At 44.3% G+C, this 19,143-nt stretch overlaps 1 protein-coding gene across 9 annotated transcripts in view; it reads right to left on the bottom strand.

The window, feature by feature from the left end:
- Ldlrad4 (low density lipoprotein receptor class A domain containing 4) overlaps positions 1-19,143 on the bottom strand; it is a 346,280-nt gene that overhangs the window by 8,854 nt on the left and 318,283 nt on the right. For all 9 annotated transcript variants that reach the window (XM_036204313.1, XM_036204309.1, XM_036204308.1 and 6 more), the window contains one exon: positions 4,967-5,020. In XM_036204313.1, coding sequence (XP_036060206.1) covers positions 4,967-5,020 — 54 coding nt within the window. The remainder of the gene's footprint in view (positions 1-4,966; positions 5,021-19,143) is intronic.

Below are 19,143 nucleotides of genomic sequence, written 5' to 3'. Positions count from 1 at the left end.
TCTGGAATGAATCCAAGGTATCTACTCTTTCAACTCGTATTCAATACAGTGTCCTAAGTCTTAGCTAGAGCAGTGACAACGAGAGAATGAGGTAAAAGTGATACAGGAAATAAAGAGAAGTAAAATTACTCTTATTTGCAGACAACATGATCTTGTATTTAAGAGATCATTAAAAACTCCGCACAGAAACCTTTAAGACTTGGCAAATACTTTCAGCAAAATAGCGGGATACAAAACCCACATACAAAAGTATTAGGTTCTATGCATACCGGTAATGAATTTTCCCAAAAGAAATATGAGGATGGGGATCTCATGCAGAATACCTTCAAAATAAAAATAAAACGTGGGAATAACCAAGGAGATGGAGGACTTCTAAAATAAAATGTTGTTTGTTTGTTTGTTTTATGGTGTGTGTGTGTGTGTGTGTGTGTGTGTGTGTGTGTGTGTGCGCGCGCGCGCGTGTGCACACATGTGTTTTTGAAAGGGTCTTACTATGTAGACCAGGCTGGCCTTAAGTTCAGAGATCTGCCTGCTTCTGCCTCCCAAGTGTTGTGATTAAAGGCATGTGCCACTACATATACCTGGCTTAAAATGAATTTTTTAAAGCAATGAAGAAAGAAACAGAAGACATTAGACAATAGGAAGACCTTGCTTGTCCATGGACTAGTAGACTTTAAATGTCTACATTATTGAATTTGATGATCTACAAACTCAGTACCATATCCACAAAAATCCCAGTGGCTTTCTTCATAGACTAGCAGAAGCAATTCTAAAATTCATAAAATAGAAGCATAAAAGAACCAAGATAGGCAAAACAATCATTAGCAGAAAGAGTAATGCTAGAAGTTTAATTCCAGATATCAAATGATATCACAGAGCCATGTAACAAATACAGACATGTAGATTGATGCGATGGACTAGGAGACCTAGGATAAACTTAATGTCTACAGCCACCTAATTTTCTACAATGGTGTAAAAAACATCCTCTTTCCTCTTTAACCAATAATGTTGGGAAAACTGATTTCTATATATAGCAGAACAAGACAAAATCTCTGCCTCTGGTACTATAAAACAGTCAATTTAAAATGGGTCAAAGACCTGAATTTTGAAACTGCTCATGGAAAACACAGGTAAGACATGTGGAGCCAGATGGTGGCATAAGCAAGGGCTTTCTAGAAGAATGCCATTGACACAGGAAATGATTCCTGAGATTGATGGGCGGGGAAGGGGGCAGGGGAGAATAACGACATGAAATTAAAAAGCTTCCACACAGCAGAGGAAACAGGTTCCAGAGTGAAGACACAGACCACAGAATGGGTCTCCAAATTAGACAGGGAATATCTAGACTATATAAAGAACTCTAAAAATCAAACACCAAGAAAACCATTCAATCCATAAGTGGACTATTGAATGGACACTCCTCAAAAGAGGAACTACAAATGGTTGATAAATACTTGAGAAAGTGTTCAACCTCCTTCACTATCAGGGAAATGCAAATTAAAATAGCATTGTAACATCTACCCTAGAAAGGGACCCCAGTCCCACCACAACTCTGTCCCTGTCACCGGAAGACTAGGTTTCTTGAACACCTCAGGTAGAGACCCCCCTACTCAATTCCTGACTTCACCCTTGTTGCCTGAGGAGCATGTGTCTGAGCACATCCCTCTGATAAGGATCTCCCACTGCCTTGAGGACCTCAAGTCTCACTACCACAGCGACTCCAACCCTTTACCTAGGACCACCTGCAGAGCTGAGTGAGCCTTCTACACATTTTTGGGAACCTGCTACCGTGAAAGCATTCTAACTCTATGGAAGGTTAGCTCTCATGCTCAGAAGCAAGCCATAGCCCTGGCCTCAGGTGATTTGGGACTCCATTCACATGCCACCACCTACTGGCTCCAAGACTGAACTCAGACACGGTTCACCTGGCCCATAACCTGACAATTTGGGGTAATAGCAAACAGAGATTCAAATGTATGCTCAACAAAGGTATATTCATACCAAAAAACACAAAACAAACAAACAACAACAACAACAAAAAAAAACCCCAAGAAAAACATGACCTAACTTTAGGTGCCTAGAGCCCATTGCAAAGCACAAATAACAGAAATAAACAAGAGAGTATGTCTCTTCCAAAAACCAGTACTCCCATAGTTATGTTCCCATGGAAGAGCAATGCAATGATTTCAAAATATTAATTATAAACATGCCCAAGATGGCCTCAAGGAGGATATGCATAAAGGCCAGAATAAAGACCACAAAAACACAATTGACTGACACAAAGAAAAACTTCAAGATATGAAAATATAATTCAGTAAAGAGCATTTCTAAAGTTCCAATCAAAATCAAATGTGAAATGAAAAGTTCAATAAGCCAAGTAAGAAGCTCCATGAAAAGTCTTGCCAACAGAGTGATCAAGTGGAAAAGAGAATATGAGTGTTGGAAGACACGGGTAGCAGAGGTATCACCACCCAGATTTCAAGTTATACTACAAAGCCACAGTAATGAAAACAGTATGGCACTGACATAAAAACAGACACATTCATCAACAAGACAGACTGAAGACCCAAGTCTGCACTCCCACAGCCACTCAATTTTTGACAAAGAGACCATCCATACACATTGTGGAAAAGACACTCTCTTCAACAAATGGTGCTGATCAAACTGCAGAAGGATGAAAGCAGACCCATATGCATTCTGCACAAAACTCAACTCCAGATGGATCAAGGACCTCAACCTAACGTTTGGTCTCCTGAAACTGATAGGGAACAGAGTAAAAACTATGTTTCAAATTCTAGGCACAGGAAAGAATTTTCTGGCAGGACCCCAGTAATGTAGACATTAAGACAACAACTGACAAGTGAAACTGAAAACCTGCTCAGCAAAGGGCACCGCCATTCGAGAGGCAGCTTACAGAATGGGGAAAAACTATTTACCAGCCATACAGCTGACAGTGTTGAAACACACAACCCAGTGAAAACCGGGGCACGGAACTAAATACAGTGCTCAAAAGCAGACAAACAAACATCTAAGAGGCATGTTAAAAATGTTCAGCATCCTTAGCCATCGGGAAGATTCAAACTCCTTTGAGGTTCCAGCTTAACCACCTGGGAACCCTGAGAGCTACAAGAGCAAGTAAGTGGTTGGACAAGATATGCCCACTGGCACAATAGTGGCCTGGATGTCATGGGGATAGCCGACTACTTCCTGATTGAACTTAAGGCCTGCAGGCCTGCTAGACAGGACTTGTGGGCAAGGGTATGGAAGAAACAGAACTACAGAATTCCCCAGCTACACCTACTCTTACAAATATGTACCAAGTACACTAAGTAAACATACCAAAGAAAGAGCTGCACATCCATATTTATTTCTGTTTTATTCACAGTATCTAGGGAATGGAACCAGCTTAGATACCCATCAACAGACGAATGGGTAAAAAAAAAAAAAAAAAAAAAGTGTACACACAACGGAGTTTTGTGAAGATACAAAGAAAATGAAATTGTGACATTTGCAGGAAAATGGATGGAACTGGGAATCATTGTTAGGTAAAATAAACCAAACTTAGAAATGCTATGTTTTTTTCTTATATGAAGAACTTAGTTTAAAATGGGGGTGGGGGCATAGAGGGAGAGGAGCTATGAAGCTATAAAGGGAACATGAAGGGGGAGAGAAATCTTAACAGACGTGAAATAGAAGAGATAGAATATATGTGATGAGAATACAGGAGGGGAAAGACAGGAACCAGTCAGAGAGAAGAGGAACAGAAGGCAGTCGGGAGAGAACCAAATGTGAACAAGCATGACACATGATGTATGGAAATGATATCACAAAGCCCATTACTTCTAATGCTAATGTAAAAGTTCATTATAGAAATAAATCTCCCTTTATCCCAATTACCTTCTGGAAGACAAATGTTACATGTACATGTGTGTCCACATATGTAGACACACACACATACACATAACCACTGACTGGGGTCAAACCACATTTTGTACTTAAAGGCAAAAATGTACTATTTAAAAAATTCAATACATGATAAAGTTAAAAACAAGTGAGATTTATTTGTTGTAGAATCAAATATAAAACTTCACTAGCTAACGACAAGGAAGATGGAATGGTCAAACTGTGGCAACATGAGAACTCTAATTGAATGATTCCAGGTAAAAATCCTCTGTTGACCCTCTTAATAAAAGACAATGCGTGAATCCTAAAGTTTATTCCAAACCCCACTCCACTCAACACTGTCTATGAGCTAGGCATATGTTAAAGAAATCTATCTTATGTCTGCATTTTATTCCTATTCTCTTGCATGGAGATATTTATGTTAGTTGCATTAAAGAAGTCTGACATGAATTCTGTGTAGGCCACAGAGTCCTGGAGGCCAGACAGAAAGGGGGACCACCATGACTTCTTTACTTTTCTACAGGTGTATATTGAGAAGCTCTGAGAGTGTTTTGGTTTAGTTTGACTGCCAATACCTACACTGGGCTCCACAAATTTCATTGTTTCATGATCTTTGTACATATGTTTTGTTATTGTTACATTCATGTCGAAATACTTTAAAAATTCAGATGACCAGTGAGCATTATGGGACATGCCTTTAACCCCAGCTTGAGAAGCAGAAGCTGGTGGATCTCTGAGTTAAAACTGGCCTGATCCACATAACAACCAGGGCTACAAGTTGAGATCCTGCCTCCAAATTTTTATATTATTAAATTAGACATGTGAAAAGCATCCATGCTATTTGATATGTACAAACTATGCTTACACTTCCAAAAGTCCAGTTGGTAGCTCTAAGATAATTCAATGGTCAGCTATTTTTAACCTATTCTCTGTATAGAGCTTAGACACATGATTCTAAGGGGGAACCCCTTCTTGCCCCTTTTAACCAAACAATGACTTCAATCTGAAATTGATTTCAAATTCAAGGCTGTGGCCACGGCTTCTCCCACAGCCTCCACCTTACCTCTGAAGCCCCTGGCCGCTGCACGGAGCTGTCAGAAGGCCACAGGGACCCTTCCTGGAGGTGGGGAGGAGAAAAGTGAGGAACAAGGGATAAGAAAAATCATTTATCTCATAGAATAGCAGCAGCAGTCCCCCAAAAACTCTAAACCCCAAGTATTTGAAACAAGAATCACTTTGCTCTTTGGACAACGGCTGACTTGTCTAAAGCACGGGAGAGGAAAGAGCTGATCCCCTTGCATGCCTCACGTCTAAGTGGAAGGTTTTGACCCAACAGAAAAATTAGAAAGCTTAGCTCTTAAGACATAATGAATAAAGTCAAATACTGGTTCATATAACCAGCGCTTCAAATGGCCAGCGAACTATATTTAGTCTGTGTCAACACTTAGAGAGTCCCTGGGCTAGAAAAACTCTGAAAGCAACACCCCCATCACCACGGCCTGCCAGGACCAAGATTGCCACCATTCTCCTCTTCACCACAGCCTGCTGTCTATGGCTGCCACAGAGACACTACCCACGTGCAGGTCAGCTCTCAATGTTAATTGCAATTTCCAAAGCCTGGATGACCTTCCGAGGCCTTCTATTAAGTTTATTCTTCAGCATGAATATTCACAGATATAATCTGATAACTAGGAGCTGTCTTTTCATGAAATGTTTGGCAAGGACCAGCAAGACAGCATAGCATTTTCTGCCAAGCTCGAGGACCTGAGTCTGGTCCCTGGTGTCGTAATGGTAGCAAGAGAGAAGTGACTCCTGAACGTTACTCTCTGACCTCCACACATGCACCAGGGCACACATACAAAAATCTGCATACATATAAACATACATCCGTAACTGAAAACATTGTTTTCTTTTTGTTTTTCGAGACAGGGTTCCTCTGTGTAACATTCCCGGCTGTCCCAGAACTTGCTCTGTAAACCAGGCTGGCCTTGAACTCACAGAGCTCCACCTGCCTCTGTCTCCTGAGTGCTGAGATTAAAGATGTGCACCACCACTGCCCGGCTCATAAATGAAAAATTTAAAAACGGTCTGGCTAGACTATCAAGGTGACAGGCGAATAACTCCATGACTGGGCAGCCATTGCCCCATACCATAAACTTGCTTACAAGCACTCCACAGTGATATGCCTTTTTGAGCTCAGATTATTGGCTCTTTGCAAGGGTTTCCCAGCCATTAGCAGTGTTAGTAAGATCTGCTGAGGCTGAGGACGGAGAGGCCTACACTTGCAAACTTCTGGGAATATGTATTATTTGAGCTCTGGAGAGGACTGATTTTCCCCAAACTGCAAAGTCCACAGTGAAAGACCCAGGCCCTCAGGTGCAAGCCCACACTGTGGCTGGCATTCTAATAGAAATACTCACTTGGTTGCTAAACACGTTGTGTTGTGCAATACATACAACCCGTTCCTAAGATACTCATGGGGAATCATGGACTCAGTAACAAAAATATCAGCTGCCCCAGCTGCTCAGAGGAAGTATAGGCAATAAAAGTCTGACTATAAAATTATGTAATGAACCATCACAGTCTGTGCCTGGCCACAGACGAAGAACCAAAACTTCAATCAAGTGGCGAGACTGATCCCCTCCCCAGTTCAGCAGAGTGGTGGCATCTCCTCCCAAACTCCTGCTTGCTGATCAACTGATGACTAGCACCAGACTCCAGAAAGCAAGTCTACCAGTATTCTGAGATCCATCAATCACCATCACCACTCTTCTCTCCCACAGCCCTTAGTGTCCAGCTCCAATCATTTAACTGCACCATCAAGAACCCAGGAAGGAGGGGAGCACATTGTCTCAACGGCAATGATTCTTCTTAGTGGCTTCATTTCCCTCAAAATTGACAGATCAAGGGACACTGCATTTTCCCTGACCTGTCACATCTTTCAGGTGCTACTGGAAATTCAGGTGCACTGGGATTACATAATGTGGTCACTCCCTGGTGCTACCACTCTGTGGGACTCAGTGGGTGCCTAATCACATCCTGATAGATGGCTAAGTCCTCAGAATCTTGTCTAGACTTTTTCCTCTCTCTTCACCCTGCCTTACCCTCTGCAACCATGGCCCCCTTTATCTCTGGAGATAAGGTCTGTCTAACATGGGGAACTTAATGGTATCTCCTCATTTTAGGTATCCTGTTCCTTCATGCACCTTTGAAGCCTCATATTAACACATTAGCTCAGCCTGTCAATTAGCTGCCCACTAAGGACATCCAGAGCCACAAACCTCAATGTGGAATATGCTAACAAGGGAACAGTGGATAAGATTGATTCCAAATGGTCTTGCGACATTTATGCTGATGGTAGGCTTTTGTTTTTTCTTGGATTATTTTTTCTACAATCAAATCTTCACTGTGAATGAGCACATTACTTTTTCTTCTCTGGATTATACAGTCAGATAGTTCCTCATCTTTGATCATCTGAGTAGGAGGAGAACATTTTTCTTGCAGGTCTGCAGGGCTCTGTGTGGGGAGAGCCTAGACAGTTATAAACATGCTAAGTGAGAGGCTTTCCTACAACAAAGTTCCTCAATCTCTGTCTATAAAAGGCCAATAACACAAATGCATATGCACGTGAGACAGACCGCACCTTCTACAGATATGGGCTATGCTATGGTTTGAATGAAAAATGTCTCTCATAGACCCATGCATTTGAATGCATGGTCCCCAATAGGTGGCACTGTTTGGGGAGGTTATGGGCCGGTTTAGGAGGTAGAGCCTTGCTGGAGAAGTTATGTTACTTGAGGTAGACTCTGAGGGGTTATAACCTCACTCAACTTCCTGACCTTTCTCTCTGCTTCCTGTGTGCAGATAAAATGTGATCCACCAGCTTCCTGCTCTTAACACCATGCCATGCCTTCCCCGACATTATGGACCATCCCTCTAGAACTGGAAGCTGAAATTCTCATCCTTAAGTTGCTTCTGGTCACAGGAATCTTGTTGATGAGAGGGAGGAAGGATTGTTAGGAGTCAGAGAGATCAAGAACATCTCAAGAAAGCCCACAGAACCAGCTAACCTGGGCTCACAGGGACTCACAGAGACTGAACCACCAACCAGGGAGCCTGCATGGACTGACCTAGGCCCTCTGCATATATGTGGCAGTTGTATAGCTTGGTCTTCTTGTGGGACTCCTAACAGTGGGAGCTGGGGCTGTCTCTGACTATTTTGCCCAGCTTTAATATAAGGGGAGGTGCTTAGTCTTACTGCAATTTAATATGCCATGTTTTGCTGATATCCATGGAAGGGCCCTTTTCTGAATAGAAATGAAGGAGAGGATGAGGGTGAGCAGAGACGAAGTGTTAGGGAGGGACGAGGGGAGAAGAAGGAGGGGAAACTATGGTTAGGATATAAAGTAAATACATTTTTAAAAATTTAAATCCATTTTAATTTTTCATTGTGCTGTAAGATTAGGGTCCATTACTGTTCTTTTGCACAGGGAGGTCTAGCCCCCAACATCAGTTTTGAAAAGCCCATTTTCTAATTGTATGTTTCTGGAGTCCATGTTGACACCTCTTGACCATCTTTGGAAAGGTTTATTTCAGCGCTGTCTAATCTATTCCGTTGATACATATATCATCATCCTGTATGCTAATAGCACAGTTTTAATTACTATTGGCTTTGTAGTATTTTTTTGAATCACGAATTATGAGACCACCTCCTGAATCTGTTATTCTCATTTGAAGTCATTTTGGCTACTGAGGGTCCCCGGAATATCACAAAAGTTGTCAGATGGATTTTTTTTTTTTTTTAAGATTTTTGCAAAACAAAAAAACATCAGTAGTTTGTGGATATCTTTGGACAGTAATGACTTCCTAAAAATATTAAGATGTCAATATTTTATTCATGTATATAGGATGTCTTTCCGTTTTTTTGTGTCTTTAAATTTTCACCAGTATTTTATGGTTTCTGATGACTAAATCTTGAACTATTTTTAAGCCTATTGTAAATGAAAATGCTTTCTAAAATTCCTCATAAAATCGGACTATCCATTGTTAGTTTAAAGAAACACAGCTGATTTCTGAGTGCCGATTTTGTAGCTTGCTACTTCCCTGGTTCCCATTTATTAGATGTAACATGTTTCTCTGTGTTTTGGGAGGCTCCTACGAGCATGTCACCTGCTAACAGGTAATCTTCCTTCATCTTTTCCCACTGGGAACCCGTGCCAACTACTATTATGTCAACGTGACACAGCTAGAGTCAGCTGAGAGGAAGGAGCCTCAGCTGAGAAAACACTTCCATAAGATCAGGCTGTAGGCAAGCCTGCAGGGCATTTCACACTTAGTGCCGGATGTGGGCGGGCCCAGTCTTTGTGGGTGGGGCCAACTCCAGATGCTATGAGAAAGCAGGCTAAGCCAGCCATGAGGAAGAAGCTAGGAAAGAGCTTCTTCCATGGCCTCTGCCTCATCTCCTGCCTCCAGGTTCCTGCCTTTCTCGATTGCCTGCCCTGACTTCTTCAGTGATGAACTGTGATATGTAAGTGTAAACCAAATAAACCCTTTCGTCTCCCAAGTCGCTTTTGGTTACAGTGTTTCATCGCAGCAAGAGTAACCCTGATGAAGATAAATACCTTTTGTTTCTCCTGGCAAACCACTTTGACTAGAACTTCCAACAAATACTGTGCTGGTGGATAAGGAAAAGGCAGGCATCTTTATCTTGTTCCCGATCTTAGAAGAAAGTTTTAGTATTTTACTACTCTATTAGTTTTAGTATTTTATAATGTTGCCAGTGAGCTTCTCTGTCAGGTATTTTTATGGGAGGATGTTGAGTCTTATTAAACACTTGTGTATCAATTGAGATGATCACATGTGTGTTCTTCCCAATCTCTTCATTCTGTTGGTGGGATATATAATGTTACCTTATTTTTATGTTCTGAGCCAGGCTTACATTCCAGAAATAAATCTCCTTTGGCCATGGTTTATCATTCTTTTGAAATAATGCCAAAATCAAGTGTCGATCATTTTACTGAAGACTATTATGTCAATATCCATAAAGGATACTGGTTTATGGCTTTCTCTTGGTGTTTGTGTCTTCTTTGTCCTTCTGTGGCATTGGGAATCCTGGCCTGCTAGAACAAGTCAGGAACTTTCCCATCTCTTCAGTCCTTGGAAAAGATCTGAGGAGAGGTATCAACTCATATTTGGTAGGGTCCTCCTTTCAGCCAGCTGAACTTCCTTTGTTAGGGAGGAAGAGTTTCTATTGGTGCAATTAAAAAAAAAAAAATGACCAAAGGCAACTTGAGAAGAAAAAGGTTGATTTCACCTTACAGTTCCACATCACAGTCTTTCACTGAGGGAGAGGAAGGCGTGTACTCAGAGCAGGAGTCCAGAGGCAGGAACTGATGTGGAGGACATAGAGAATTGCTTCTTACTGGCTTGCCCCTTGTGTCTCGCTCAGCCTGCTTTCTTCTACATCCAACACCACCAGCCCAGGGGTGGCACTGCCCACAGTGAGCTGGGCTCTCCCAAGTCAACCATCAACCAAGAAAATGCACCAGACGCTTGCCCGCAGGCCAATCTGACAGGGGCCTTTTTTTTCAACTGAGGTTTCCTCTTCCCAAATGACTCCAGCCTGTGTCAAGTTGACATAAAATTAGCCAGCACAGAGGTGCGTTAGTTCTTCTTCTTGGGAAAAGCAACTTCAGGGAGCAAAGAGGTATTTGGGCTCCTAGTGTAAGGGGAGGCATCTGCTTATAACAGGAATCTGTGGCACCAGGATCAGCTCATGTCTATGGCAGTGGGAGCTGGCTCATACCTGGGAAGCTTGGAGAAGGGCCAGACATTCAAGAACAACCCCTAGTAACCCGCTTCTTCCATCTAGAGCTCACCTCCCAGGGATTTTACAGCCTTCCGAAACAGGGCCACCAGACAGGGACCAAGCCCTCAAATATGTGAAGCAAACACAATAGGAAGTGTTTTCACTCACTGGAGCTGTTCAATCCCCTTACTAGTTACAGGCATGTTCAGATTTCTATTTTGTCAGAAGTCAGTTTTAGTAAGGAGTTTCTAACCATTTGTCTATTTTATCTAGATTGTCCAATTTGTTAATGTCTGGTTATTCTCTGTCCCTTGCAATACCCTTCATTTCTATACATCTTGGATGTTTTAAATCAAGAGAAGGCAGTCTGTAATTACAGCTTGCTGATAGCTGTGGGCCAGAGCCTGCTGCTTGTGTCCATGTGTACTGTAACTAGCTTGGACTTCCTTGAGACTATGCTTTCAGCTAAACTCTCCTTACCATAAGGAGAGAATAATGGGAATCACCAGTGAGACCACCAGTGCTGGCTTCTGGCTCAGGGTTTCTTCCAGTGATGGTGTGTCTCATATGGCTTCAGATCACTGCGCGTCTATTTTTTTTTTTATTTGTCCCATGGGGAGAATTTCAAAGCAGAGGTAGGAGTGGTTTTCAGATGCTCAGCAACATCTTTACTTTCTGGTAAGATCAATTCTCCTTTCTGCCTTTTCCCATACACCTTCCCACCATCCACATAGTCGCATTCTATCTTTTCCACACTAGGTGGCAGTAACAGCTTAGAAATAAAGTCAGTCCCGCTGCATGGCGGCACACCCACAGGCAGCCACACTGCCTCCTCCTCCATTCCTCCTTGGCAATCTATCTTCAGACTTCTTAAGACTACTAACTCTCTCAATCTAGGGCACATCCCTTAAGAGACAGACAAATCTCCAGGAAGACCTGCTGGGAAGGAGAGAATGGGAATCCTTTCCATTTGTAGAATAATGCAGTGTACGGAGAAAAGAAACCCCCAGGAGCTTCCCCCAGCTGAGAGAGGCAGGGTGGGGGTGGGGGTGGGGGTTGGGGGGGTTGGTGGGTTGGGGTGGGGGAGTGGGAAGGGAGGGGAGAGGGAAGTTGGGGGTGGGGGGGTGGGGTGGAGTGAACCACCACATTTCAATACAAGCAAGCCAGAACTAAGAAGCTTAGGGAACAGGAGACTTTTGGGTCTTAGCTGGCACCATCCTGCTACCAACCAACTCCAGTCCTTTCTTTGCACAGAGTAGGTAAGGGATTAACTTCTAGCCAGAAATCAGCCCTGGAGGGGAGGCTCTTCAGTAAAAGCCACCTAGAATTTCAGAATAATTCAGAAAACTTTGAAACTTGTACTATAATCATACCAAGAAAAAAAAAAAATCACCGCTTGACTACTGCTAATGCCTTATAAACTTAAAAGGTTACTAGAATTTTGTTTGTTCAGTTTTCAGGGGCCTGAAGTGGCTCAGTGGGTAAAAGGGTCTGCAGGGGAAGTCTGAGGACCTGAGTCCTACCCCTGAAACACAGTGGCAGGAGAGAACTGACTTCTGAGAATTGACCTCTGACCTCCACATCATGTGCTCTGGCTATGCCTGTTTATAATAAGAAGTAACATTTTAAATATTCATAAATAATTTTAATGTGTTATTTTTACATTTTTTTTTGCATTAATACAAACCATTCTCAGACTACTTTCCTGGGATCTAAAGAGGATCAGATTTACCGTCATCTTTTTTTGTGTGAAAAGAGGATTTTTAATTTCTAAAAGAAAGGGTCTCAGTGTGGAACTTGGGTTGGTCTAGACTTCACCGTGCATACATTCTCACCCTGGTAGGTTTTGTTTAAGATTTATCTTTACTTTTATTAATGTATATGTGTGTTGGGGGATGTGTAGCTCCTATGCATTGCAGGTAAACAGAAAAGGGCATCGGATCCCCAGAAGTTGGAGTTATAGGTTGAGCCACCCAACATGAGTGCTGGGAATAGAACTCAGGTTCTCTGAAGAGTACCAAGTAACCACTGAGCTATCTCTCCAGCCCTTCATCATGGGAGTTTCAACGATGCAGCTAAGGTGCTATTGTCTACATCGCCTTACAGAAGCAGCATCAGTTTGTTGTGGGTCCTTTCTGATCTTGTATGGTTCAGTTTGTGAGTTGACATAGCATCCACCTTTCTATGTCACCTGGCTTTGTACCAGCCTGGAATCCTACCGCTACATCAATCAGTCATCCGCAGGACTTCATTCTAAATTGCTTTGGATGATACCAAAGCTCAAATCTATCCTCAGGAAATAAATAGAAAAATGAAGATTTGCCTTCATAAAGAAGAAAAAAAGAATAAGTTTTCCTTCATATGAAAGCCAAGATTTGTAAGCCCTAAAGGTAATTCTAAATTCTGGGTGGTGGTGACATTAAGAGGACCATGTGAGTCACGTGGCTTTAAAGATAAAGTTGGCTATTAAAAACATCCATATATGCTGCTTCAGATGGGAATCGGCTGCATCCTCCCCAGATTCTGTTTTGCAACGCGCCATACTTCAAGGGATGGTTACATCCTGATTTTGCAGTCATCTGTCTTCTAGGGCTTCAGACAGATATATCAAAGGGTAAAACCCTTTCAGTGACCACCTGACAGCTGAAGCTCTTCCTGCCAAGGCAGGGAGGCAGACAGTGTAACTGGCAACAGGAAGCCAGTGTTGAGAGTATCAGGATAAACACTGCCCCGCCCCGACTGTCTGCTCGGCACTTAGAGATGTGGTTTCTGTATCTTTTGAAATAGTGGAGAATGGTGACTGGACAATATGGACAACTCCATCTGGTTTCAGGGTGCAAGGCTATCACTGACAGGGAAGCCACCCCATGACATCATCTTCCGTCCCATCAACCCTACCAGACAATCCTCTGCCACACTTATTTTTAGTCCAGAGTGTCAGGAACAGGACTATGACAATGGCATCATTTAGTACAGACCTTACTGAAAATGGTTTTTCCCATCATTTTACAAATACTTTTCTACACACAGTTTACGTAGGTAGACAGGAAAAGAAGCAGGTGTTCTTCAGTCATCTTGGAAGAAGACAGAGATATAGTAGGCAGGCTTACACTCCCTACGCCCTACCCTGGACTAGAGCATGGTCTGTGGGTTTCCAATATCCCTATGGGTATGGGGCCCATCTCAAAGCCTCTGCCTAGAAAGGGAGGTTGAAGACGCAAGCAGGCTGAGAAAGGCACCTGCCACGGTCAGCACGTCCTGGAAGGTACAGCTCCCAGTGAATCAGAGCCCCAGTGCTTTCCAAAGGACCCAGGGTGTTATTGGCTGCCCAGAACTGCTGTCCTCCAACCACTTTTACTTCCAAGCCTGCTGGTGGTTAGGACTGGGCTACAGGCAGCTAGAGAGCCCACAGCTAGGCCTCTGTTCTCAGTCACAGGCTTTAGTCACAGGACATGCTGCACTCTGTTCACTCCCACACACGCTTCACTCCTGAATGGGCAGAAGCGGCCTTCACTTCCACAATGGCGTTTTCCCCATGTTGTTTGTTTGTTTGCTCTGTTTGTTTCCAGAAAGCCAGAAACCCTCTTCATTCATTTCAGTTTCCTCCCTGGGCTTTGAGTCCCAAGTACTAAACAATGGGTTTGTTGTTGTTGTTGTTGTTTTTTTAAAAATAACTCCCATGCCAGGTGTGGTGGCTCACACCTACAATCCCAGCGCTTGGGAGGTTGAGGCAGGGGTTGGGAGTTCAAGACCAGGCTGGACTCCAGAGTGAGCTCCTGTAAACAAATAAGAGATGAGGGCCTGGAGAAGCTGTTCAGAGCACTCAATGCTCTTGCAATGCGTCGGTTCCAGAACCCACATGGGAGGCGGCTGACGACTGTTCGTAACTCCAGTTCCAAGGAACCTGACACACGCTCTTCTGCCCTCCATCGGCACCAGACAGGCACAGGCATACATGCATTCAGGCAAATACTCATACACATAGATAAAAAGAAATCCTTTAAAAATACTTTTAACAGGGCTGGAGAGATGGCTCAATGGTTAAGAGCACTAGCTGTTCTTCTGGAGGTCCTGAGTTCAATTCCCAGCACCCACATGGTGGCTCACAACCATCTATAATGAGATCTGGTGCCCTCTTCTGTGTACATAATAAATAAATCTTTAAAAAAAAATACTTTTAACACAGCCCTTCCCACCACCTATCAAATGCTAAAAACCAATAAGTAACGACGGCATTGCTGTAGAAGCGATAGGATTACAACCATGGGTGTACATTGGCCCATCTCCTGGGGCTTCTACTCTGTGGCCCACCCTGAGAGGCCAGGGTGGCCCAATATGCTAGAGAAGATGTAAACTCCAAAATTTGGGTGATACCCTCCAATTCCTAACAGTTGGGTTAACTTTTGTCAGAAGGGCAAATGACAGGCACTGGCCCTGCTCCAGGTCACACCCATAATTTCTTTAGGGTATAGACGCGCCCCACACCGAGGCACTCCGGGTCTGAGGAGCCCAAGTTTCTGCACTGGCAGAGGAGACAACCACAGAGACTGCTTCTCTTTCCCAGCATCCAGGGGGACAAATGAAATGGCCTTGAGTCTCCAGTGCAACTGGACTAGTAGACAAATGCTTGTCTCTCCCACTCTGCTGGTGTGAGAGTCTCTGTGGGGAAGCCCAGACATCTGGCTTTTTGCAACTGCTCAAGTTCCTGGAACAGCTGGTAATGAAGAAATGCTTGCCACGACTCTTTTTATTAACTTTTAAAATGAAATTTCTGCTTTTACAAGTCAAAGGTGGCTCAACATATCTACTATCTCATGTAGCCCACACTGATGAGTAAAACTCCTTACCCCTCCAGTCCTGCTATGAAACCAGCTGCTTCTGCATGCCCACTGGCCACAAACCCTGGGCTGCTCAGATATGGTCAGCAGAATCCACCTGGCTGCGATGCAGCTGTCAGAAAGGATTTCTCAGAACCCCTCCAGCAGGAAAAGCCTAGACCAGCGGTTCTCAACTTGCGGGTCATGACCCCTTCAGGGGTCGCATATCAGATATTGGCATTATGCTTTATAACAGTAGTAAAATTACAGTTACAAACTGGCAATTTAATAATAATGTTATGGCTGGGGGTCACCACAACATGAGGAACTATATCAAAGGGTCGCAGCATTAGGAAGGTTGAGAATCACTGGCCTAGGCTATTCTGGCAACTATCCCTTAGGGGTTGGGTCTGGAACACCTAGGGCCTTTAATTGTTTTCCCATTATTTGGTAATTTCAGATAAAGGAAAGAAATCTAGATGGTCTCAAAGCTCCAAACCATCTAAACAAGACACTTACAAACAAGTTGAGAGTGTCTCAGGAAAACAAAAAGATTTCTGCCCCAAACCTATCTCCTTCTGTTAGTTATCATTTGAGCATCTACTTTTCCTTTCATGTGGGCCTGGGGTTCTATTTTTCATTTTTGTTCAGTGACTCTCACTGGTCAGCCCTGGCACTCATCTATCAGAGGGAGGGTGACTGGCCTCAGTTCCATGGAGCCCTCCCCATACTTCAAACCTGCATCGTCCCAAACAAGGAATGAAGAGACAAAGGCTGTTGGCAATGTGAGAAAAGAAAAGCAGGGGAGGTGGGTGGGAGCATCCTGTCTCCTTTCTGTGAAGTCCCTCAAGATTGTGCTGTCTAGAGGAAAGCCTCAGAGTCCGGGAGCAGCTGGAACGCAAGAGTCTTTGCACAGGACTGTCCCCAGTCCCCAAGGCCGGTCAGGCTTTTGAGATCCTGTCCTATGCATGTTCTAGCTTGATTTCTGCTGCTGTGATAAAAAGCACTCTGACCAAAAGCAACATGGGAAGGAAAGGACTTACTTGCCTTACACTTCCCAGACTCACAATCAGTGAGGGAAGCGGTAGAGCAAGAACTCAGGGAGGAGCTTGAAGCTGCTGGCTGCTGGCTGCTGGCTGCTGGCTCACTCTCTCTCATGCTCAGATCGTGTTCTTACACAACCCAGGACCACCCACCTCGGAATGGCACCACCCACCATGGGCTTGCCCCTCCTGCATCAATTAATTATCAAGACGATTGCCCCCCCCCCCAACGGATCTGATCTAGGCAACTCCTCGGTCCAGGATTTCCTCTCAGATGACTGACTCTAGGCTGCCAGACTGACAATTAAATCTAACAAGGACTAGTAACTTCATTCTGGCTTTTCCTTTTGATCAAAGTAAGATAGATGCCCACTAATAGGAAGAAAGGTGGCTCACTCTTTCTCAGCCAGTTTAAGATGAACCCAGCATTACAAACACACTAAAGACCTCACATGGGTCTGTAATAAGTAGGCAAAAGACCCCAAACATTAAATATCTCTGCAACACTCAGGCTCAGCACAATGAGAGGTCCCCCACTGAAAGGTTGGCAGGAACCTTCTGTACCTACATGCTGCCAAGTAGCAGGGTGCCTAAGGTACTTGCCCATGCTGCTAGGGGAGGTGAGCCTGGGACTTCAGTGCTAGCTAAACAAAGGTGCTTCAGGATCTAGGAACAGGGCTTGGAGAACCAATATGAAACCACCCACCAGAGGCACAGTGGACATACACATTTATCCTCACTTGTCACTCTGCCCCGAGTTCTACAAATCAACAGCCCATCCATGGGCAACCTGCCTGGCCGTGTAATGTGAACAAGAGCAGAGCATCCTCTCTTCCATGATGTGACTGCCCAGCTCCTGCTACTTCTTTTTGGGAAGATAGTGAACACAGACTATTGTTTTGAGAGGCCAAGGGAGGCAACTTGGAAATGTAACTAAAGCTGTCGAGCCGGGGCCAATCACTGAAGCAGAGGAAACAATGGCTTCTCATGCCCGCTTTATAAACACAAGGGGCTGGTGGAACCTAAGCATTCCCAGCAGGACCAAAAGGGTGGCAGTGGAGCCTTGACCTCACTCAGGTAGCATGAGAGCTGGCTGCTCTTTCCTGGTCACTTTGCTCTCCTGGCTAAGATGAGGTCCAGTGAAGGGTGGGATGCACAGAGGCAGATAGAAATGACTAGGGAAAGTGTCTACCATGCAGAGTCTCAGAGCAGCTATGTCTCCTGCAATACGGGAGAAGTGTGCCCTTCTCTTTGTGGACACATCAAAGCAGCCAGAGGAACTTGCTTGCAATGATGGTGGCCTTCCTTGTCAACGGTGCACGTGGGCAGGTGGCACTGAACACTAAGGGGACGACAGTTTCTTTAGGGTCTCTCCTGCGCACTATGAGATGATCAGGCTATCTCTTGAAGCATTACATCCTCAACTCTCCCACCCTCCCAGCCTCTACAGAACAACCCCTCGCTGAGAGTCAGACTTACAAAGGAATGAAGTGCTTTTCTAGCTTTAATAAGAGAGAACACTCCATGGACGCAGGTAAGGGGTAGAAAGGACGGAAACTCAGGTGTGTGCAGTTGAGAAGGAAGGTTTGCCCTCCACTCTCTCCCTTTTTTAGAACCATAAGCTATGCTAATAGTCCCAGGAGTTCAAGCCACAGTCTAAGATCAGAGCACCCCCGGTCACAGTATTGAAATACACCTTGAATTTTATGAAGCCTGGACTGGAGCCCTTTCCTAAGTCAGGCAATATCTATAGTTGTGATTAACAGAGAAAGAACGCACAAGTCCTGGGGAAGGATGGAACTCAGCTCTGGATCACTCAGAAGGAAAGTGAAAAAGAGCCACACAGTAGTTCAGGAATGAAAGACCACACTGTTCTCATGCGCACTTCATAAACACAGGTAGGAAAGGCATGCCTCTCTACAGGCTCCAGCTCTGCAACAGGACCCAGCTCTCCGCACACAGCTTACAAACGTCTACCAACAGAACTACCCTTTTGGTAGGTAAAATTCACGAACTACTGACTGTCTTCGTTGCTACTCAATGTGCATCCGGGCAGGGCTGCTCCTAGTGACCTTCCCAGTTTTCAGAAAGGAGCGTCCTGCCAATCAGCATGCCGACACTTCATGGCCCATGGCTCCCATGCTCCCAGAGAGACCAGCACAGGGTAGACCAGCAGGTAAAGGAGAAGCACCTTCCTAAGTAAAACCACAGGAGAACTTTGCTTCTTGGCCTTCTTGAGTTGGCTTCCTGCTATGCCTCTTGGTTGGGAAATACCTAACTGTGGAGCATATGGCCAGGACACAACACCTAAGGGCAGTGGCGGCCAGAGAGCATGGGGCTGGGTCTGCACTGTGGGGACATGGACACTTGGAAGCTGGTTGATATTCTCATCTAGGCAAGTCCAAGAAGACAACAAAGGGAGGGGCCTAGACAAGGGACTGGAGAAACCTGTGTCACCCAGACAGGAACCCTGAGTATCTGAGAAGTCTTGGAGCACAAAGTGCAAAACAGGAAAGGCAGATGGGTAAATTTTAGAATAAGAAACTATGCTGGGTCCTCCTTAGGGAGTAGA

Source organism: Onychomys torridus, chromosome 13, assembly GCF_903995425.1.
Source record: "Onychomys torridus chromosome 13, mOncTor1.1, whole genome shotgun sequence".
Lineage (NCBI taxonomy): Eukaryota > Metazoa > Chordata > Mammalia > Rodentia > Cricetidae > Onychomys > Onychomys torridus.
Note: the sequence above shows the minus strand (reverse complement) of the source record. Positions and strands in the feature narration are given on the sequence as shown.